General features: G+C 42.6%; 1 protein-coding gene across 1 annotated transcript in view; it reads left to right on the top strand.

Annotated features, from left to right (window-relative positions):
- The first annotated feature begins 1,764 nt into the window (after positions 1 to 1,764).
- Positions 1,765 to 24,002, top strand: part of LOC145341236 (spermatogenesis-associated protein 16-like) — a 118,023-nt gene continuing 95,785 nt past the window's right edge. Inside the window, exons 1-3 of the mRNA XM_080186162.1 lie at positions 1,765 to 2,382; positions 21,082 to 21,227; positions 22,235 to 22,324. Coding sequence (XP_080042288.1) covers positions 1,765 to 2,382; positions 21,082 to 21,227; positions 22,235 to 22,324 — 854 coding nt within the window. The remainder of the gene's footprint in view (positions 2,383 to 21,081; positions 21,228 to 22,234; positions 22,325 to 24,002) is intronic.

Here is a 24,002-nt window from a genome sequence, read left to right as displayed (position 1 = left end):
AGTATTGTGAGCAGTTGTGGGCCCCGTACCTAAGGAAGGATGTGCTGGCATTGGAAAGGGTCCAGAGGAGGGTCACAAGAATGATCCCTGGAATGAAGAGCTTGTTGTATGAAGAACAGTTGAGGACTTTGGGTCTGTATTCATTGGCGTTTAGAAGGATGAGAGCAAAACTTACCAGATACTGCAAGGCCTGGATAGAGTGGATGTGGAGAGAATGTTTCCACTAGTAGGAAAAACCATACTAGTGACAAACCTCAGGCTAAAGGGATGATCCTTTAAAACAAGATGAGGAGGAATTTCTGCAGCCAAAGAGTGATGAATCTGTGGAACCCCTTGACAGAAGGCTATGGAGGTCAGGTCATTGAGTGGTTTTAAGATAGAGATAGATAGGTTCTTGATTAATAAGGGGATCAGGGGTTATGGGGAAAAGGCAGGAGAATGGATATGAGAAAAACATCAGCTTTGGTTGAATGACAGAGCAAACTCGATGGGCTGAGCAGCCTAATTCTGCTTCTATGTCTTATGGTCTCATGTGTTCCCTTCCAGTTTGGGAAAACCTTTCTATAGTTCGTTACATTTCTTCTCTTTGAGAGTTTTTCAAACAGCAGCATTCAGCACCAACTTATTTTCGGGAGAACCTACCTTCTCCAGCTGGGTGTGGCTATGGTAGCTTTTTTTTGTATATATCCAATTCAATCCAATCAAAGTCCAATTCAGAATCTCAGCAGATGAGATATTCCAGATCCAAGCTGACAAGACAGACTCACCACTTCCTGTCTTGGATTTGATCTACATGATCCAAGATAATTGGTGCAGGTATTGCACCTCCCCCAAGGCTTGAAGTCATTTACATCTTAGCAAAAGGCCTAGATGCCACTTTAAAAAATTGCTTCAAATGATGCCTCAGTGTAACCTCATGACTTCAGTCAAGTGCAGGACAACAAAACTACACATGATCTTAGCCAAAAGGGCAGTGTGACGATGGTAGTTGCTGTTCCTGTCCTACTGCACTCAGTTCCCCCACTGTGAATATAATGTTTCTTCATTATAAGATGCTATGCTATCTTAATAATACCTTGGACCAGGCTTTTTGTGTATAGGTGTGAATTGTATTCTTATATCTCCATTTCAAACTCACCTCATCTGCAATTCTAACACCTACATTGGTCAATCCCCTAGTCACTTAGGTAAACAATTGTTTTCTTGCTGCTAATCTAATTTGCATATCAAAAACACCTTCAAGTAGATGCATCTCTATCGGTTCCCCTTTTATCCATTTTTAAAAATTTCTTTTATCCCAATTTCAATTTAATCTTGATTTTACTCAAATCTTGAATATCCCTTTTACCCCAGTATCTTGTCAAACCTCCACCCCAAACTCTCCATTTAATTGACGTGATTTTTTTTGCGCATCCCTTCTTTATTCACCCTGTCACTGGCAGCCATGCTTCCAGTTACTTAGACCCCAAATCTGGGGTTTCCTTCCTGAATCTCTCCACCTCTTTCTCTTTCAATTTTAGACCTTTGTTTAAAACCACACTTTTTGGGCACTTCTGAAGTTTCCTTTGTCTCAATATCCATTTTTACTATAAATGCATTAATGAAAGTAATTATTAGAATATGCAGAGTCAGTGTATTACAAAATTAAGAGATGCTAAGCAGAGTAAAATTTTAGAAACATGGTGTGACAAAAGATATATACAGTTCAATGTTAATTCTGATCATTTATATGTTGTATCTTTGTCTAGGCATCAATGTTTGGACATGACTTCTACAATTATGAAAAACTCAGATGGCAAACAGAACATAGCTCTCAACAGTAAAATTGAGAAAGAAATAGATACTTTTAATATATCTCAAAGTAGTACATCAGATGATGCAACAGATCATCCAAGACCTCCTAATGGGAATGACAAGGCATGTAGCAGAAAACCAGAATCATATTTCAACCAAAGGATGACGCATACAAGGAAGGTCAAGCTAAAGAGAAAGAATACATTAGACAGTTTAGGGATCAAAAGAAAGCTAGAAAATGAAGAAAAATGTGCCAACAAAAAAGAATTGAAAACAGTAGAACATCAAGAACCACCAGTAGTTCAGTCTCTCACGCGTGTACCCTTAAAAAGCGTGATGGATGTTGAAATGAAATTGGTTTATGTTGATGAACAACAAATAATGTATGAATTTATAGAATCCCAAGATTACAAAAGTACTCAAGCAGCATGTGAAGCCAGCAAATCAGGAGAATCCACGACTTGCTGCACTTTGAATTTGGCACCTCAAATGGATAAATGGCTTGCTAAAGCTTTAAAGGATGCAAGTTTTTACTACCACCAGAAGAAGTATTCAGTAGCAGCAGGGCGATTCAGAACTGCATTAGAGGTATTTCCTGCTTTGTTTTATTATTAAGGTTTCATTATTATTTAGTTTCTCCTGTTGCACCACCAGTAATAGTTTAGAGAATAATAAGAATGGGCGGCATGGTACACAGTGGTTAGCACTGCTGCTTCACAGCTCCAGGGACCTGGGTTCAATTCCCGGCTCGGGTCAATGTCTGTGTGGAGTTTGCAATGTTCTCTTCGTGTCTGCATGGGTTTCCTCCAGGTGCTCCAGTTTCCTCCCACAATCCAAAGATGTGCGGGTTAGGTTGATTGGCCATGCTAAAATTGTCCCTTTTAGTGTCCTAAGATGCTTAGGATAGAGGGATTAGCAGGTAATGATATGTAGGGATATGGGGGTAGGGCCTGGCTGGGATTGTGGTCAGTGCAGACTTGCTGGGCCAAAGGGCCTCTTTCTGCACTGTAAAATAAAAACATGAAATTTAGAGTTTAAGCTCCAAATGAGGAGCCAGGCTAAAAGTACATGCCAGAAAATTATCATTGTAGTGTTACAGCTCTGTCTCTGGTTTGAAGTATGACTCCAAATTAGGAGCACAGGAATGTTGAATTTACTTCATGATATTCTGTAACAGAACAGTGCTTAGGGATAGTGCCAGTGAAATGCAAATATCAATGAGGGCTTCCTATACCTGTGGTTTATAAAATAATTGAGCTTAACTTTTCTCTGGTCCATTACTTTTCTCTCCTCATCTTTCCTTTGTCTTTTTTTGTTGCTTAGAGCCTATTATGGTTTTCTTAAGTTGCTTCCCCTTTGAATAATCTATTTTGGCAAATATGAAAGAGATGCTTAAGAATGTTATTGTATAGAAAAAGGCATTGTATGGTTTGAGCTGGCAGTCAGAGAATGGGACAATATACGCAGTTTAGACTAATACGGAACACTTATAACATTTCACCATGATTTCTATCAACACCGAATTTGAGCCCTCTCATACTCAGAGTGCATTATGCAGGCTTAGTTGTACAACTGTTGTTTTAAGAGGACAGAAACTGCGCTGGTGGATAGAGCAGCCATGAAAAAAAAATGGAATATCCTGTGTACCTTGCTTTCCGAGTATGATTCTTGAACTTCTTTCACCATAAGCCTTCTAACCTGGGAATATCTCTTTCCAATTGGCATGAGTGATACTCATCATTGATAGGCATAATCACAACTCCAATTCCATGCAGAAGGCCTTGGAGGTTTAAGTATACAGTATAAAGTTCTGTGTTATCCTTCAATTTTAAAGAGCCAACACATAATGGACTGAATGGCCTTCTTTGGTGCTGTAAGAATACATGATTCTATGCTTGGTGTCATATCCTGATGCCTGGTCTAGCTGTTTAGTGTGTAGGTGTTTCTGTCCTTGCTGTAATTCTAGAAAAGTATAAAGTATTGGTTAGATATGCAATGAATTTATTAGCGAGTCAACTGAATGAGCCAAACATGTTCCTCTATAATCTTGTGGATCCATCATTGATAAAGTCATAGATGGCACAACAGGAGGTCATTCACCCTATTGAGTCCATATCATGTCCCCACAGAGCAATCTTGTCAGTCCCAATCCTCCACTCGATCACAAGAGGTGATCTAACCTGCTGACACTTGAAAAGTCTTCCATCATATGAATAGATTTTCCTAAGTGATAAATGTATAAATTCATTTTGTTTGTTAAGAGAACAAAACACATAAAACATGTATCAGGACAAAGATACTAATTTCTGTATCAAATAACTTTTGCTGGCATATTCTTTGAGCTTTATAACATCACTCAAAAATAACAGAATAATTTATAAATCATGAAAAATACTTGTTTTCCAGTTGAGCAATTAAAAATAATTTGTAAGATTTCAAAGACTCTGATTCTTGTTTAAAACTTGCTCAGCAACCTTTGACTCACTTTAGTTCCCTATGATATTGCAAAGGCAATATTTTGCATTGACACCAGTGCAATATCCCAATAACAATGACACTATTTTTCTTTAACTAAACTCAACTACACCCAGTCAAAGGTTCAAGGAATAAATGAGGATTGTTTCTATAACAAAGCATATATTCTATTTACTTTAGAGGAGGTCCCACATAGTGTGTAATGACTGATGCATGTTTAGATGCATAACATTGATTTGCAAAATACCCATTTGTCAAAATCTTGGTAGGTATGAATGAAGACGGCTATTGGATCCATCATAAGAATATTGCAATAAAAGTACAGAAATAGACCGTGTATTCCCTTGAGCAAGTTCCGCCATTCAAGGAGATTGTGACAGATCAGTGGCCCAATTTCATCCACCTACCTTTGCCCCATATCGCTTATTACCTTTGATTAACAAATTTCTATCAATCTCAAATTTAAAATTAAAATGTGATCTAACATCAATTGCCATTTACAGAAAAGAGTTCCAAACTTCCACCACTTTTGATGCATGGAGATTCTACTAATTTTGCCTCTGAAACTTCTGGCCCTAATTTTTAGGCTGTGCTCCTTATTCTCAACCAACAAAAAATGTTTACCTCTGATTCAACCCTGTGAATCCCCCATATAGTATTATGTTTTTTAATTCAGACAAGAGTGGCTCCTTTTGCGTTCAGACCTTGATTTGCCTTGCAGACACCAGCAAGGTGTCAAAAATATTGAGAGTCATCACAAACTCCTCCACGCTGATAGTGAAGCTGGGCTTATGGGCAATGGCAGACGACTCAATGTGTTGGCGTTAGCTATCTGGGTCTTGGGGCAGTAAAAAGGCCCAATGCTGTATCCAGGCAGAGGCAATGGGGGATACATTGCCTAGTCTTTAAAATGTCCCTGCAATGGTTTATTATCGGCTGCTATGATGAAGTGTCTACTGTTGACATATTGATGGAATCTTAATGCTGAAGACAACTGTCAACCTGTCTTTCGCAATCTGGGAATAGCTTTACTCAGCATCTGTGAAGCTGCTAGATGTGTTTGCAATAGTCTGTTTTGTTCTGTATGTCCAGTGATGTGCCATTGGGATGGTTATTGTGAGTGGGTGAGGTCAGGATTGTCCGGGGGGGGGGACTGTCCACCCTACGCTCTTGCAGACTTCATGGGCAGCACGATGGCACAATGGTTAGCATTGCTACTTCACAGTGCCATGGACCCGGGTTCAATTCCGGCCTCAGGTCACTATCTGTGTGGAGTTTGCACATTCTACCCATGTCTGTGTGGGTTTCCTCTGGGTGCTCTGGTTTCTTCCCACAGTCCAAAGATGTGCAGGTTAGGTTGATTGGCCATGGTAATTTGCCCTTAGTGCCAGGGAGATTAGGAGGTAATTAGGTGAGGTTACAGGGATAGCACCTGGGTGAAATTGTTGTTGGTGCGGGCTTGATGGTCCAAATGGCCTCCTTCTGCATTGTAGATTCTATGATTCTATATCAAGATCTTGTGCTGAATATCTATATCTAGTTCTAGTTCATATCTATATTTCATTTTATAGGCTGCACTCCCTTTTCACTTACCTTAAAAACCTTTAATTGATGTTTTGTTTGCATGTCCATTCTACGCCCCTGATTTACAGGTACCCGATGCGGAGGGGGGCGGGGAAGGTGGAGAACCTCCCCATGAACTTGCTCCTGGGCCTGGCCAAATTTGCAATCAACAGGTCCAGGCAGCAGGCCACCAAAGGGGTCATCCAAGCCAACTGTCAGTCCCTTTACCATGGCTACATTTGCGGCCGGGTATTCTTGGAGAGGGAGCATGCGATATCTGAGGACAGCGCGTGGCCTTTCATGCTTGTTGGGCACCGCAGGGGCTGGGGTGTATTATCGACCCCTTTAATCACATTTTAGTTTGATGTTTTAAGTTTCCTTTCCACTTTGTTTTTTGTTTCAGGTTGTTCTGTTCATTTTGGGGGCTGCCCCTTTTACTTTGTCCCTCAGTTAATTTGATTTAGTTATTACTTTGGTCAAAAAGATTGACTACTGGTGACCTTCACCCATGCTCTCTTAATGAACCTACAATTTTCTCTTAGGTACTCCCCCAGGATGCACATCAGATGTGGAGATGTCCAGCTGTTATCCGTGCCCCGTTGCCTGTGATGCCTTTGGCGTCCATCTGCTGGAGGGCCATGACCTGGAGCACCCCAGCCAACTTGCGGATGACACTGGTGTTTCTGTGTCATCCAGCTGGCCCTGAGATGCCCCAGTGTGAGGAAGGGGGGAATTGGAAGGTCTCAGGACGTCTGGAGGTTTCTTGGTGGAAGGCCCTGGCATGCTCTCATGCCCTTCCTCCTCCCTCAGGATGCCCATAGGCCCCATGGATACTCCATGGGATGCCAAGCTAGCTGGACTGAGCTCTAAAAACGCTGGCGTCACCTGGGTCTGCCAGTCCTGGAGGCCCAGATACATCTGCCCTGTAGGTATGATTCCTTAGCCCTGGTCCTCTGAGACAGGGACAAGATCTGGAGTCCCTCAGCATTAGCCCTCTGAGACTAGTCTAAGTTGTCAAGGCCCACAGCCACAGCCTGCTGTGTCTCCAGAATCCCAGCAAGAGCCCAAGCCATGGCCAGCAGTGTCTCCAACATGTCCCTGACACATGTGGCCACCGACTGATACGCCTCCAGGATGCCGGCAACACCCTTGGCCGTGGCCCCTGTGTCTCTGCCGTGGCCTGCTGTGTCTCCCAGATGGCCTGGACCCTATCACCCCTGAGGCCACATCCTTCTGCCAGACTTCCCACTGCAAATGCAATCATTGCAGGATTGGTCTGATTAACACGCTATGCAGACACTACCTCCTGTGACAGCACTCTGTTTGAACTCCTCTAAACAGCATTGCAGTCACAGAGTAGTTGCTGACAGCCCATCCACAACTCCCTGGGTTTGCTGATGCATCTCCACCAGCTTCAGGAGGAATGAACCCTGAGGCCTGGTATCTGCTTGGTGCCAGCTGCATCCTCATCTCCAGCAGACTTGTGTGCCCAAACCCTCGGAAATGCCCGCCTCCACACAATATGCATCAACTGCTGTGATGTGCTCACCAGTAAGTGACCCAGAAGCCTCAGCACTAACATGACCCACCATCATGATAGTTTCTGTGTTGGTGGGTTGTGTGGTTGATGCCTATGCCGATTCACTGGTGCTGTCTTCAGAGGATTTTTCAGGGCCTCCTCCAAGGGATCATTCAAGTGTCCATGGGAGTTGGTTCAGGAGCAGCAGAGGGAGCCCTTACTTCAAAGCAGACTTATGAATAGGGTTCAGCTAATGCTCATTTGCATGCCGGATGCTGACCTGACTATCGTTGACTATTCTACCCCACCAGCTCCAGGGCACACTGCTCACAGTTGGTCATCAGCTGCAACTCTGGAACACCCCCACCAGTATTTTCCCTCTCATGGCAGTTGTGTGCATTTTTCTCCTGCGGGGACATAAGGGTATTGAAAGCATGATGTATGGAAGGGCATGGAATGCAATGTGTGTCAGGGTTGGGGAGCTTACATTGGCCATTTCTGTGAAATGGGTCCTCACTGGGGGGAAGTGCAGATCAGGTGGTGGGGTGGGGGGGGTGCGGTTGCACAGAGGTTGGAGATAGTATTGGGGGGGTGGGGTGGCAGAAGGGTGAGGTTGGTGGCTGCCCTTGAGTTGTCTGGGGATGGTTTGACATTGTAAGCACAGTATATGTGCAGGTTTCAGAATGGGATGCACACTCTCACTCTTGCTGCCTGAAGAAGGTCATTCATTTTCTTGCAGTACTCTTCTTCAGACCAAGGGGTCAGAGTCCTGGCATTCACAGCAGATGCTACTGCCTCCCATACTGCATTCGTTGTGCGACCCCTTGGGGATGGCCCTGAGTGGGGTAAAGCAGCTGGCACCTCTTTTCGACTGCATCCAGCAGATGGGCCTGCTACTTTCAGAAAATCTGGGGCCGCATTTCTTTGGGGCTATCCTCCTGGCATGACTGCCTGTGTGTCCATAATTTCAATGTATATACAACTGTGGTTTGTTAAAGAAGCCCAGGTGCAGTCAGTTGGGCCAGTCATGGACCTGTTGTTTGAATTTCATTGTGAATAATGTACTTACAACCTGTTTTCAATAGAGGGTGAGCCATCTCCAAAGGCACTGATTGCATTAACTCAACAAGATGCTGTGTCCAGGGGGGAAGGTGGTGCAATGCTCAAGGCTGTCACTAAATAAGGTAGTGTGTTTAGGGGGTGCAATGCTCAAGGCTCTCACTCAACAGGTGCAGGGGAATGCTTGCAGGCAGGGACTGTGAATGGCAGCACAGCTCTCTATGTGTGAAGGGAGGGCAGGGGATGGGGAGGGCAGGAGGCGGGTGGTCTGGGTCAGTGGGGGATGGGGCAGCCAATGATATCCAGGTCAGTGGAGGATGAGGAGGCCAGGAGGCCGGTGACTTTCTTGTGGGGGGAGGAAAGGAGATGAGAGGCCAGTAACGTCCATGGAGGGGAATGAGAAGCCAGTGATTTTCTTGTGTGGGAAAAGTTAGGGTAAGAGGTCAATAATGTCTATGGGGGTAGTGAGAGGCCAGCAATCAGGCCGGCAATGTGCATGGGGATTGAGGCCAGCGATCTTAATGTTGGGATGACTTGTTTAGTGATCTCCCAGAGATCAGCGCATGCGCGGGGGCCCACTTAGCATGCTGATTTCAGCCTCTTCAGCGGGAATAGGCCCCATCTCGGATTTCAGGAGTGATTTCCACTAGTGCCCTCTGCAGTGTACAGGAGATTCATTTTGAAAACCTCGCTGAAAGAAACAGTGGGATTTATTGCAGTTTTTATGCAGATTTGACACTTAGAATTTCTTTGGGAGAGTCGCCCCATGGAGTTGGAAAAATAGAACATGTAACCTGGAATATAGTAAGCACAGTTGGTATGCGCAAAGTCACACAAATGGGATAAATTCACTGTACAATAACTTGCCCATTAATTGTGCAAACTATTACACAAATATACCATAACATAAACAGATGTAGGCCGGGAATTCTTCAGTCTTGTACACCCTGCCACCACTGTCCTCAAGGATTGAAAGTTTGGTGCTCATCCAAAACTCCATTTACAGTAGCACGACTGGAGAATTTCAGTCACAGGTGGGGTCAGAGAATTTCAGCTGTAAAGGAGCTCTTCCAAGAGGAACTTATCCTGTAATTGAGTTCATTCACAGGCTTCCTGATAGTAATGTACATTTACAATCCATAATATTTACAGTATCAGCTTCAAAGAGATGTTTAAAATCATGAAGGGTTTTGAAAGAGTAAATGAAGAGCAATTGTTTTCAGCGGCTGAAGAGTTGATCACCCGAAAACAATTAGAAAAATAATGAAAGCTGGCATGAGGAAACACAATTCTGCGGTAGGTTATGAAAGAAGAGTGGTGAATGCAGGACAATTAATTTCTAAAGGATATTTGACAATATTCAAAAAAAATGTGTGGGTCTCAGGAAGAAGAAGGGTGTAGGACAATTAGATAGCTGTTTCAAAGAGCTAGAACAGATTTATGGGCCACATTGCCTCTTCCTGAATTGCATGCATCAGTGGGGGGAACTTTACGAGATTTTTTCCAAGTGTTCAACCAGTTTGAAAATGGGAGAGTTCCAAACCCATTTTTGGGTGAGTTTTCGCAACCGAACTTATGCACTCTGTCTCTGAAATTTTGGACTAGTTTGTTTCTGGCCAGAGAGGTGGTGGGCAGAGCTTAACTCGCCAGATAGCCTGTGGAGGGAGATGCTGCACATGCGCATTACCAGTAACAGGGAACTGACAGACAGAGATATATCAGGCCCCTGCTACTGCAGGCAGCCTCAGGTAGATTCCCCACTGCAACCACGGAGGCCCATAGCCAGAGATGCAGCCCCCGCCCCCAGACCCGATTGCGCCCTCCCTTCTACGCCAATCACATGCAGTGTGGCAGTGGGTCCCCTCCATTCACAGTCTCTGCCCCATTGGCCCCTCCCACACAGGCCCTACTCCATTGACCCCTTCCCACAGGCACCATTGGTCCTGTCCACCCACAGGCCCTGCCCCTCCATTGGCCCTGCCCCCTGGCAATGTCTCCATAGGCTCTGCCGCCATTGGTCCTGCCTCTGGCACTGTCAGTCTGGCACTCCCAAGAGGCCACTCCATCTTACCCACAGTCTCCCAAGGGAGCCTCAACGACCTCCAGTTCCTCTGGTGATGTGAACACGACTGTTCCCTGTGCATAGAGTGTAGCTATTTTCCTTGCCAGAGAGAACCTTTTCTGGTGAGGCCTTAAAGGCAAGCAAACCTGGACTATTGAGCACCGGGCTTGCTAAACACATATGGATGACCATTTCCACAAATTTAAATAAATTAATCAGCCTCTCACCCATTTCTGGCAAGAGGCTGACTGCATTGGAAATCTGAGTGTTGTAACATTGCACGGGTTGCGAGAATTGGTGCCATTTGCATTAGTCGCATTATGCCTGATTTTACAGCAAATTTCCCTATGAGTTTTCAGCTTAGCTTAAATGTGTCCAACCCCTTTTTCCAACACTTTTGTAGTATGTTATTCTCCACTGGGAAAATTGAGGGTGGGATTCTCCAATCTCATCCATTATCACTCTGCTGCCAATGAAAATGGAGGATATGGCACTCAGCCAAAGCTGCATTCACTGTAGCAGCACTGAAGAATCACAGCTGTGGACTTGATTGGAGGTTTTCAGACTAAATATTTGACTTACTTGTTATTGTATTGATTTGTAAGCTCCCATAAGAAAAGGGCTGACTGAAACATTTTAGTCACATGCTCATTAACTTAGTTTCTCCCTGGGTCAGCAAATAATCCTGTTTACTGTCTCCGTACCAGATTCCCTCCCTCCTTTCTCTCACTGTGCTTCTCCTGAATCCTTGCTCACAGTGTAACTAGGCATGTTTCATGAATTAAGAATTCAGGGCGATCTGAAGGGTGGTCTGTGATTCATTATTTGAACAATTAGTAGAGAAGCATGGAAAAACTACAGCACAAATAGGCCCTTCGGTCCACAAGTTATGCCGAACATGCCAATATTTACTAGGCTATAGAAACATAGAAAATCTACAACACAAATAGTATGCAATTTTTTGTGTAACGTTTTTATTTAGTTGCAATTCAAGCTTCTGAGCATCTGCAAAATATATTTGGGCTGGAAAATAATAACTTATGTGAAATAACTTACATGCCACTCCTCGACCTCTATTTGCAGATTCCCTATTCTGCTCCAACCACCACGTTACTATAGGAGCAGCAAAAGTGGGTGGAGGAGGACGTGTGATTGGAAGAGCTGGAGCAATAGCACCAGACATCCCACACTTGATGCTCCTCCAATCAAACTGTATTATATGTGGAGGTGACCTTTCTTGAACTTTACATTCCAGTCTCTGAGTTTTTGCAGACTATTCATGAGGTTTCCAAGGTGAATTCACCTGCAATCCCATGTATTTTGAACCCTGTGCTAGGCCGTTTCAGGGGCAGTTAAGAGTCATCTGCTTTTCAGTGGGTCTGCAGTCACGAGTAGGCCTGACCAGATAAAGATGGAAGATTTCCATTCTTAAATGCTTACATACTGTTGGGCTGTTCTCTATATCTGGCTCACCACACATCATTAAATTTAATGTGGCATGCTCTCTTTTTGATTCTAAGATATATTGCTGTGGAAGACTATCCTGGATGCACACAATGAAATTCACTACATTTCTAACATGCTGATCTTTTTATTCCAATTACTATGAAAATTAAAATCCCTCATTTGAAAAAAATGTGTCTTTGCTGCATACTTGTTAAATCCCTGCACTTATATAATCTAACACTTCAACAGCTGTCACAAGGGGCTTATTCACAACTCTCACAACAGACTAGGTAATTTCCTTTTTCATAATTCTATCTATGAAGTTCCCACTGCCTGCTAACCTCTCATTATAAACAGTAAAAAGTCTGACAACACCAGGTTTTAGTCCAACTGATTTATTTGATAGTAAACTCACTAGCTTTCGGATTCCTCGAAAGCTAGTGAGTTTACTATCAAATAAATCAGTTGGACTAAAACCTGGTGTTGTCAGACTTTTTACTGTGTTTACCCCAGTCCAACGCTGGCATATCCACATCATAACCTCTCATTATGCCCTTGTTTATCATTGAAGTGATTTCATCACAAAGACTACTCCTTCTCCTCTGCCATTTTCCATATCTTTCCTAGTGCATTGATTTCCCAGTCCTGATTGCCTTGCATGTCTCAGTTAAGGCAAGTGTCACATTCTCCAAATCAAATTTTCATTTGCAATTCATTTAATTTGTTCCTTATACTCCATGAATTTGTGCAAAGAATACTTACTTCGACCACACATCCTAACTTCTTCTGCTTCAATTTTTTGTCACACATCGCTTGTTTCTGTGTCCTGAGTTCATTAGTTTATGGCTGAAATTCTCAGAAAAAAACTCTAAGCTTTGAATTTGTAGGAAAACTGGCATAATTCACTTTTTTTTCAATGGGAGTTCACATTACAATCTCCCACACTCTGTGCACTGCAGAGGCCACCAGCTTGAATATCATTAGATTTCAGGGGACAGAGCCTATTCCCACCTGGGAGGCTGAACCAGTAGGTGCCTGCGCATGCGCAGTGGCCCTAAACTGTCAGCCTCCTGCTTGCCCTGTGACCCCCACAATGCTACCACTCCACACCACCAAAGGGCTTGATCGCAGCTCCCCCAACCATTCCTGGGCCAGCTCTAACCCCCCCACCCCAGACTGCCCCGATTTCCAGAATCCCCCTGCAGTGCCAATCCCCTCACCCCTCCAAAGGCAGACCTCCCCCACCCCCAGCTGACCCACACCTCCCAACCTGCCCAGATTGCTGGCATCCCTCCTCCTCCATCGATCCCAATGTAGAGTAACATTAGGACCCCTCACCCATACAGATCGCCCCACAGGCCCAGCCCTGATATGCCCTGCCCCCTTGGCATTGCCCCATGCCCGATGGACAGTGCCAAGATACTCTCAGGGCATTGACAATTTGCCCCTTGGGCACTGCCAGGGGGCCAGGCTACCACTGCCAGGATGCCTATGCCCAGGGGACACCACCCCCCACTGCCTGACCCCCTGGGGGGCTCCAGTTGCCCTTGTTCACTCCAGTGGGGTTGGGCTACTAAGTCCCCGAAAGTAGAGAGCTAGTCTAATCCTCGCTGGAGTGAAACATTCCTGGCGGAGGGGGAAGAGGCTAGTGGGCCCAGAGAATTCAGTCCCAGGCCCACTAATTACATGAAAAACAGATTCAAAAAGTTTAAAATAACATACCTGTCTTCTTGTCCATTTCCAGCGCAGATCTGATGGCGATGGAAATCTGGCGCTGGGAGATTTGCACACTGCAGGAATGCATACATGAATCCCGCAGATGCCTAGCCACAAGATTCTCCCACTTCGCTGCACTAGAAAATTAGTATGGTCGAGTGGGAGAACCATCCCGATATCTTTGTTTTTCTCTTAATCTGCAGTGCTTAAAGTTTCTGATTCCTACTCAACTTTCTTCCCATTCATTTGTTTGTAAACTGTTATCTATAAGGTACCCCCAGGATTATCATATGGGTGGCATGGTGGCACTGCTGCCTCACAGCGCCAGGATCTCAGGTTCAATTTAGCCTCGGGTCACTGTCTGTGTGGAGTTTGCACTTTCTCCCCGTGTCAGCATGGGTTTCCTCTGGGTGCTCCGGTTTCCTCCCATAGTCCAAAGATGTGCGTGTTAGGTTGATTGGCCATACGAAATTGACCCTCGTGTCAGTGGTATTAGCAGAGTAAATATGCAGGGCTACTGGGATAGGGTCTGGGTTGGATTGTATTCGGTACAGACTCGATGGGCCAAATGGCCTCCTTCTGTACTGTATGGATTCTATGATTCTATAATACCTTTTCTTGTTCTTACCAGCTTAAAGTCCTGGTGACCACTCTATTTGTTCCTTTTCATTAGGCTCCGGTTCTAGCCTGATTCAAATGGAGTCCAACCCATTGCACAGTTCTTTGTTGTCCTGGCACTGGTACCAATGTCCCATCAAGTTCAGAATACACAGCACACTATCTGAGCTCACAGTTGATTTTCTTGCTCTTATCACTACTTAATAACTAATTCAAAATATTCTTAGTATCATGTAGAATTAGGCCATTCAGAAAACTGTGCTTTACTCGGCTTCTAAAAGAGCTATCCATTTGGTTCCATTTCCCTTCTCTTTCTCCATAGTTTTTTGAAGTATACATTCAATTCTATTTTGAAATGTGTTATTGAATCTCCTGTTCCTTCCATTTAACCAATTCACTGCAGATCATAACTCTCCATGTGAATAAAATTCTCCTCTTCTCTCTTCCCCACTATCTCATTGTTTTAACCAATTGCCTTATAATATAATTGTTCATTGCTGCCAAAACGAAATACTTATGAATACTCTCTTAATGGACCTTTCTTTTTCTGAGGTTCATCTTGTAGTCCCAATAGCTGTTCTTGGGACTATGGTAAACAATTTCCCTGCTTTTCCACTTGTGGAGAGCAGCAAAACTATCCACATAAAACAGTTACCAAGAATTAAAATAGGGAATTCAAAGAATTTTCTTTATCCACAGGGTAACGGAACTTTAAAATGAAGGAACTTGTCATCGATTTCAGGAAAGTTAGTGAAGGACGTGCCCCAGTCTAGATCAATAGTCATGAAGTGAAGGTGGTCGAGAGTTTCAAGTTTCTAAGTGTTCAGATCAGCAACAATTTGTCCTGGTCCCTCCTTGCTAATGCTATAGTTAGGAAAGCCCACCAACATCTCTACTTTCTCAGAAGGCTAAGGAAATTCGGCATGTCTACGACGACTCTCACCAATTTTTACAGACGCACCATAGAAAGCATTCTTTCTGGAAGTATATCAGCTTGGAATGCTCCTGCTTTCACTAAGACTGCAAGAAACTACAAAAGGTTGTGAACATAGCCCAGTCCATCATGCAAACCAGCCTCCCACTCATTGACTCAGTGTACACTTCCCACTGCCTCGGAAAAGCAGCCAGCATAATCAAGGCCCCCATCCACCCTGGACATTCTCTCTTCCACCTTCTTCCGATTGAAAAAAGATACAAAAATCTGAGGTCACGCACCAATCAACTCAAGAAAGCTTCTCCCTCCTGTCATCAGACTTCTGAATGGTCTAAACATATATTAAGCTGATCTTTCTTTTCACCCTATCTGTAATTGCATCACTATATTCTGCACCCTATCCTTTCCTTCTCCCCTATGAACTGTATGCTTTATCTGTATAGCATGCAAGAAGCAATACATTTTACTGTATCCCGATACATGTTTTTATACATTCATGGCACATGAGTGTTGCTGTCTGGCCAGTATTTATTGCCCACCCCTGGTTGTCCTTGTCCAAAGAGCAGTTGAGAATCAACCACATTGCTGTGGCTCTGGAGTCCCATGTAGGCCAGACGAGGTAAGGACAGCAAATTTCCTTCCCTAAAGGGCATTAGTAAACTAGATGGATTTTTCAATCAACAATGATTTAATCGTCATCAGTAGATTCTTAATTCCAGGTATTTTTTATTGAGTTCAAATTCCACCATCTGCCATTGTGAGATTTGAAATCAGGTCCCCAGAACATTAGCTGAATTTCTAATAGTCTAGCAATAATACCACTAGCCCATCACCTCCTGTGTGACAATAATAAATCAAATCAATCAAATTACATGTCTGTAGTTGGGTTGAGTAGTAAAGATGCATTTATGGGAAAGCTGGATAAGCATATATAAGGAGAAGGAAATTGTGGCTTATGCAGAGTTAGATGAAGAAGGATGGGAAGACACTTGAGTGGAATGTAAAAACTGATGTGGATTGGTAGGGCTGAATTGCATAATTTTATTCTGGATATTCATTGCAATTCAAAATAGCTTGTCAATATCCTTGAGGATCTGAGAGAAACAAGTTTTAGTGAGGAGTTGAAGAAAATCAACATGAGTAAAGAAATGGTTTGGGAAAATTGATCAGATTGAAGGTGGACATATCTCCAGACCTGATAATCTTCATTCCAGAGTACTTAAGGAACTGGAAATAGTAGATCCATTGGTGGTTATTTTCCAAAATTCTTTGGACTCTAGACTTGTTCCTACAGATAGGAGGGTAACTAATGTAAGCCCACTACTCAAAAAGAGAGAAAACAGGGAACTATAGACCAGTGAGCTTGATGTCGGTACTGGGGAAATTGCTAGAGTTCATTATCAAGGATTTCATAACTCAGCATTTGGAAGGCAGCGGTATAATCAGCCAAAGTCAGCTTGGATTTACAAAAGGGAAATCATGTTTGACAAATGTATTGGAAATCTTTGAGGATGTAACTAGTAGAGTGGACCAAGGAGAGCCAGTGGATGTGGTTTATCTAGATTTTCAGAAGACTTTTGACAAGGTCTCACATATAAACTACTATGTATAGTTAAAGCATACGGGATTGCAGGTAATGTCTTGAGATGGATAGAATGCTGGTTAACAGATAGGAAGCAAAGAGTTGGCATAAATGGGTCTTTTTCTGTGACTAGTGGGGTTCCATAAGGATATGTGCTAGGACCCCAACTGTTCACGTTATATTAATGATTTGTAAGAGGGAACTGAATGATTTCATCTGCAGATGATACAATGTTGGATGGGAGGATGAGCTGTGAGGGGGATGCAGAGATGTTTCAATTTGATTTGGACAGGATCAGTGGGCATATATGTGGCAGGTGAAATATAATGTGGATAAATGTGACGTTATCCACTTGGTTAGCAATAATAGAAAGACAGATTATTACTTGAATGTGTGTAAATTGAGAGAGGTATATACTCAGTGAGACCTTGGTATGCTCATGCATCAGTCACTGAATGTAAGCGCACAGGTACAGCAGACAGTAAAGAAGGTAAATGGTATGTTGGCCTTCATGGTGAGAGGGTTTGAGTATTGGGATAGGGATGGTTTGCTGCATTTGTATAGGGCGATGGTGAGGCCACACCTGGAGTATTGATGCAGTTTTGGTGTCCTTATCTGAGGAAGGATGTTGTTGCGAGCGAGGGAGTACAGTGAAGGTTTACCAGGCTGAATCCTGGGATGGTAGGTCTGTTGTATGAGGAGCAACTAAGTCGGTTAGGATTATATTCACTGGAGTTTAAAAGAGTGAGAAGGGATCTCATAGAAACTCATTCAATTCTAACAGAGTTAGACAGGGTAGCTTCAGAAAGAATGATCCCAATGGTGGGGGAGTTCAGAACTAGGGGTCATAGTTTGAAGATAAAGGGTAAACCTTTTAGAACTGAGGTGAGGAAATATTTCTTCAACTTCAGACTGCCCAAGGTCTTCCCACCATCTACAAGACACAAATCAGGAGTGTGATGGAATTCTGTCCACTTGCCAGAACAGTGCAGCACCAACAACACTCTGAGCGCTTAATGATATCCAGACTAGGCAGTTTAGCCCTACCAATCCACATCAGTTTTTACATTCTACTCAAGGCCTCTTCTCAGTAAAGGATGATGGATGTGTGGAATTCACTACCACAGAATATAATTGAGGCCAAAACATTGTGTGATATCAGGAAGAAATTAGATATAGCTCTAAGGGCTAAAGGGATCAAGGGGTATGGGGGCGAAGGGGGGAGGGGGCAGAATCGGGACATTGAATCCGATGATCAGCCATAATCAAAATGAATGGCAGAGCAGGCTCGAAGGGCGGAATGGCCTACCCCTGCTTCTAGTTTCCATTTTTCTTTGATCTTGAACATCTCAATAAGATCTTGTTACATACCTCTCAGAAGGTTGTTAATGTAATGACTTCAATCAGGCCACTGAGGTTGGCCTATTGAAATATGAACTCCCTGATTAAGGAGTCAATTGATGGGTCAATCAGGGAGCCGTTTCCTTGTATTTAACCGGGAGTGTCAGTTCCTCTGGTACTGCCAAAGATAGACTGTTGACTGATAGCACCCTGTCTACTGCTGTTAGAATTGTAAATAAAGGGATTTTGGTGAAAGAACTTCTGCCTCTGAAGACTTAGTACTGTTAGTACTTGGAATTCTCTTTCTCAGCAATCAATGGAGGCTGGGTGTTTAAATATTTGATTGACAAGGAGTCAAAAGTTATGGGGACAGGCATGAAAGTGCTGTCAAGTCTACATTCAAGTTAACCATGATTATACTGAATGGCAGAACAGGCTCAATGGCTGAATGGCTTGTTGTTCCTGTGTCCAATGGCAGTTAACAGGTAGCCATCAATTTTCTGGATCAAATGATTGAAGTACATGAGGGTGTGTTTGGGTATTTGTTACCCATTCCTAAATGCCCTTGAGAAGGTAGTAGTGAGACATCCTCTTGAACGCTGCAGTCTTTTGTGTTGGTACATCAACTGTGCTGTTAGGAAGGGAGTTCCAGGGAGTTTTGACCCAGCAGGAATGAAGCAGCGGCAATATATTTCCAGTTAGGATAGAACCTGACCTGAAAGGGAACTTACTGTTGATGATGTTCCCATGTGCTTGCTACCTTTGGCCTTTTAGGTGGTAGAGGTCACAGGTTTGACAGGTACATCTGAACTTAACTCAATAAATTGCCATAAATGATTGATATTGCAGCCATGGTAGTATAGTGGTGGAGGATGTGAATGTTTTAAGTGAACTGCTTTGTTTGGATATCATTAAGCACTCAGAGGGTTGTTGGTGCTGCACTATCCAGGCAAGTGGAGAGAATTCCATCACACTCCTGATTTGTGTCTTGTAGATGATAGAAAGACCTTGGGCAGCCTGAAGTTGTAATCTCATAAAAAAATACTTGGAATGTATCAATCACATCACTATGAACTATTATTATCATCAAAATGCTTTCATTTCCCAGAAAAAATCAACTTATACTTTCAGGTGAGAGTAAGTAGCTTATGCTGCAATCACCAATGCAAATAAATTGTTCAGGGTATCCACAATTTCCTGGTTAACCAAAAGTATCCTCATGGGTGAAGACTGTAAAATGTTTTATTACTTCCTTGACTCTGCTTCCTCTGGATATACTTATAAAAATCTTTTTCATTTTTCCAACAATCCAAACGCCATTGTCTATTTTTGTGTTTTCCCACCTGTGTTTTTGTGAGACCGTATTTGTTCTATTCTTAGGCTACTACCTGGCACTAAACCTGAAGATTTAATACTTGAAGAATGTTTTATTTTATCCCCATATTCCTTGTATTACCTCCTTTTCAGCTAACAGGTTTTCTCATGTCTTATTGCATTTCTTAACCAATAGTATAAATTTATAACTCTATTGTGATTTTAAAGGTACACCACTTCTTCATTCTCTGATCACCTATAAATACTTTACATTTCTATATCATAAACCTTGTCACCAGCAGATGGCTCCAGATTATTGACTTTATTCATAAAGCTTCCAACATTAATATTTTAAGACATTTAATGATACATTCCAGTCGGGCTCCAAGTGCCGATTCCTCTTTTCCCCCAGATTCATTTCTTAAACTTGAATCTTTGTTATGCTGTCCTTATTCATGGTTAACTCTCTTTGCCAGAGTTTATTATTATCTCCTTTCAATCTCCCCCTTTCAATGCAAAAAATCCCAAGATTTTTCTAGCTTGTATGCAGTATGTAGAAAATCAGTATTCTATTTTATCTATATACTGCTTCCATGTCACTCCATTGCCTGATTTATCACAGTACAAATCAGTATTGAATGATCATAAATATCCTCCAATTAAATATTCAGAAGAATGAAGCCATTATCTTCGGTCCCTGCCTTATGCTGCAGTCCTTAGCCAGCTTCATTCTTGTCACGGCCAAAGTCTGAGGCTGAACCATTTGCAACCCTGGAATCCTATTTGATCCTGAGCTGAGTTGAGCTTCTGGCCTTGCTTCCTCTGTTTCATCAAGACGACCTGCATCCATCTCCATAAAATCACATGGTTAAACTCCTGCCTGTCTCAGTTCATCTTCTGCTGAAACCTTCAACCTTACCTTTTTTTATTTCTAGATTTAACTATTCCAATGTACAAGGCCAGAATCCCATCATGCACTCCAAGCACATCGGAAATTCTACTGGCCATATCCTGATTAGTGTCAAGTTTCACTCACTCATCATTTGCGAGTCCAGCAACACTTTGGTTTTTAAAATTCTCTTTGTTGTTTTTAAATCACTTCATGCCCTTACCCTACCCTACCCAATCTGTGTAACTTCCTAAAGCCCTAACACCCTATGAAATTGTTGTACTCCTCTAATTCTGGCATCTTGCACATTCCAGTTTTTCTCTGCTGCACCAGTGGTGGCTGCATCTTCAGTGGCCTTATCCCTAAACTCCAGAATTCCCACCCTAAACTTATTGCATCTCTATCACTATCTCCTCTCCTTTAAAACTTAACTCTTTAACTAACTTTTGCTCACCTATCTCTTTTTATGGCTTGATGTCAAGGTTTGGTTGATAATGATTCACGTGAAGCAGCTTTTGGAGGTATCACTACATTGAAGGTGCTATCCAAATGCAAGCTATTTTTGTTGTTGACACTCTGTCACCAGAATTCAACAGAGTACTGAACCTAAGTGTGACTTTGATTTGTACTCTGCTGTTTGGGAATCTAAGTAGAAAAGATTAAGTGGTTATATGTGTGTTATAGAGTTTGAGTGTTATCAAAAATGACAGTTCTTCATATTTTATAATTAATTGCTAATATAAACTGAATATTATTTTGTTTTGTATAGCTTTGTAGTAAAGGAGCAGTTCTGGGAAACCCATTTTATGCATCTTATGAAAAGATTTCAAGTATTGCCAGTTTTATTGAAACTAAGCTTGTAACCTGCTACCTGCGCATGAGAAGACCAGACTTAGCTCTTAATCATGCTCACAGGTAAACGCTATTGATTGTTATTGATTGATATAATTATTCCTGTCTTGCCACGAAGTTGGAGCTAAAGCTTTATGCAATTTGACTAAGAAGTTTGTCCTTGAAAGAACTGCTGCAACACCTTTATACCTAGGCCTGCAAATAAAATTCTGATTTCCCTACATTGCCACTATTTTGCATACCTACTCCAAAAGTTGATCATCCAGAATTTCATTTGGTGATAATGACCTGGTGCAAACCCTAACAAATTTTTTGGATCCAACCTCATTTACTTTTGAATAGTGGTATTCCTACAACATTCCATAATTCATCCCTTGGTGAATTGGCAGGGCATGGGGAGTGGTGGGGGCATAGGGGTTGTGGAATGGAATTGTTTACTCGTTTAGGAATCAAACACCCACTGGGCATTAATGGTGCCTTACTAATTGGGACCCTATAGTTGGTACTATCATGTCTACTGAATTTCAGGTGTAATGGTACCTTATATGTAAATTCATCATATCATTGTTATACACACTGCAGGCATTTGAAGTTTCCTCCACATTTCTTATTACCTTGTTGCACTAGTCAGCTGTTGGGCATGAATGACCAGTGTTGGTTAAACTTTATCACACAAATAATTTTTAATATTAGAATGCAGAAACTCTGAGACAAACAGAAATGCATGCTGTCTTTCAATATGTTATTCACTTTCAAGTTTTTTTCGATGTCAAATAATGCCAGGAGAAGTAATCATATTGAAAACAACACTACTAGAATTTTCTACATTAATAAAATGAAGAATGAGATTACTGCTTCTATATCAGTAAATTATGTGAATCCTTCATACTTTATCAGAAACAGACTTAATTACAGACTTAGATGAATCCATAGTTGGAATCTGTGGGAACACTAATCATTTTTAAATATTTTACAATATGCCAAAACATACACTGACTTAGTAAAACCCAGACATAGTTTATTAGTCAGTTTTGTAAAAGGCTAATACATCATTTTTTGCACTTTTTAAGGAGTATACTCCTGAATCCAATTAACTTCCGTAATCACCTTCGTCAAGCCACAGTCTTTCGTTGTTTGGAACGATATGCTGAAGCTGCAAGGTAAGGGAACTTAGAGAAGTGTGAAATAATGGTAGATATTTGAATAAAAGTTTGAAATAAGTCTAATTTCAATCTAGTATTGAGCAGAATAGAACAAGGTTAAACTTGTCAAATTAGCTTTTTATGAAAGAATATTTAAATTTTCAGATGGTTTGTATCTGAGGTGCATGTACGATCAACATTTTTTGATTGCTGTAATCAGAGCCAACAAGAAATTGAACGACAATCTGTTCTGCTCACATAGACCTCAAAATCACATGTTGCAATTAGTCTTTCCTTGTGCATTTTAGAATTGTAAGAAGTCTCACAACACCAGGTTAAAGTCCAACAGATTTATTTGGCAGCACTAGCTTTCGGAGCCTCAAGCTCCTTCTTCAGGTGAGTGAGGACTTGTTTCACAAACAGGGCATTTAAAAACACAAACTCAGGAAGAAAATGTCATCCATGTTTCTAGCGTGTAGCACCGGTTGAAGTTCCTGTGCAGTTAAGAGGCCTTGTTCAAACCTGTGCATAAAGATGTTGGCATTTTGAAGTGCGAATTTGGTCCCCATGGCTATTCCATGTGTCTGGATGAAGAACTGGTTGTTGAAGGTGAAGACGTTGTGGTCCAGGATGCAGCAGATGAATTGTAGAATTGCATCTGGAGATTGGCAGTTGTCAGCGTTGAGCACTGAGGCAGTTGCAGCAATGCCATTGTCGTGAGGGATGCTGGCGTAGAGTGCCAAGACATCCATTGACATCTGGACTCATGACGAATACTCATTGAAACAACTATACGATGACATCAACAAGTTCCATGCCACCATCAGACTCACCATGGACTACTGTCCAGAATCAGTTGCATTCTTGGACACACGCATCTCCACCAAGGACATTCACCTCAGCACTTCATTCTACCACAAGCCCACGGATAACCTCACGATGCTCCACATCTCCAGCTTCCACCCTAGACATGTTAAAGAAGCCATCCCCTACGGACAAGCCCTGCATATACACAGGATCTGCTCAGATGAGGAGGATCGCAACAGCCACCTACAGACGCTGTAAGATGCCCTCATAAGAATAGGATAGTTCTGATGTGTCACAGCGAAAAACTGCACCAACCTCCTCAGAAGACAAACACAGGACGCAGAGGACGGAGTACCTTCATCGTCCAGTACTTCCTCAGAGTGGAGAAACTATGACATCTTCTCTGCTCGCTGGCCTCCTGGACATGTCCGGGCCAATCTCAACCACCCCCTCCCCCGGCCAGCCTCGATCTCAATCACCCCCCATCCCACAGTCCCAATCTCCTGGGAGCTGTTTTAAACCCCATTTGAGTGTAACACTCCTGATGGGGGTGAGGGGGGTGGAAGAGGCTAGCTAATAAGATGCAACTTCTAATTGAAATAAATAATACAGCTCCACGCCGATTTTTTTTTGTGCAGAGCTGATGGCGCTGGAAATCCAGCGCCCAGAGACTCACAGAGGCCATGTCGCCCTGCAAGAAGCTCACTACACGGTCTCTGCTTGAGCTTCCCAGCCCACTGCGCTGTGAACTAAGAGAATCAACCCCCCTCCCCCCTGCCCACCCACCGCTGTGTGTGGGGAAAATCCCAACTTGTTTTAACATCAGTGGGAATTTTGTTTAGTTTTGGGTTATATTTCTGTGATTTTTCACAGAAAGGAGCAGTTGGTA

The sequence above is a fragment of the Carcharhinus amblyrhynchos genome, chromosome 3 (assembly GCF_965287045.1).
Source record: "Carcharhinus amblyrhynchos chromosome 3, sCarAmb.v2.hapA, whole genome shotgun sequence".
In the NCBI taxonomy this organism is placed as follows: Eukaryota; Metazoa; Chordata; class Chondrichthyes; order Carcharhiniformes; family Carcharhinidae; genus Carcharhinus; species Carcharhinus amblyrhynchos.
This window is presented reverse-complemented; position numbering and strand designations above follow the sequence as displayed.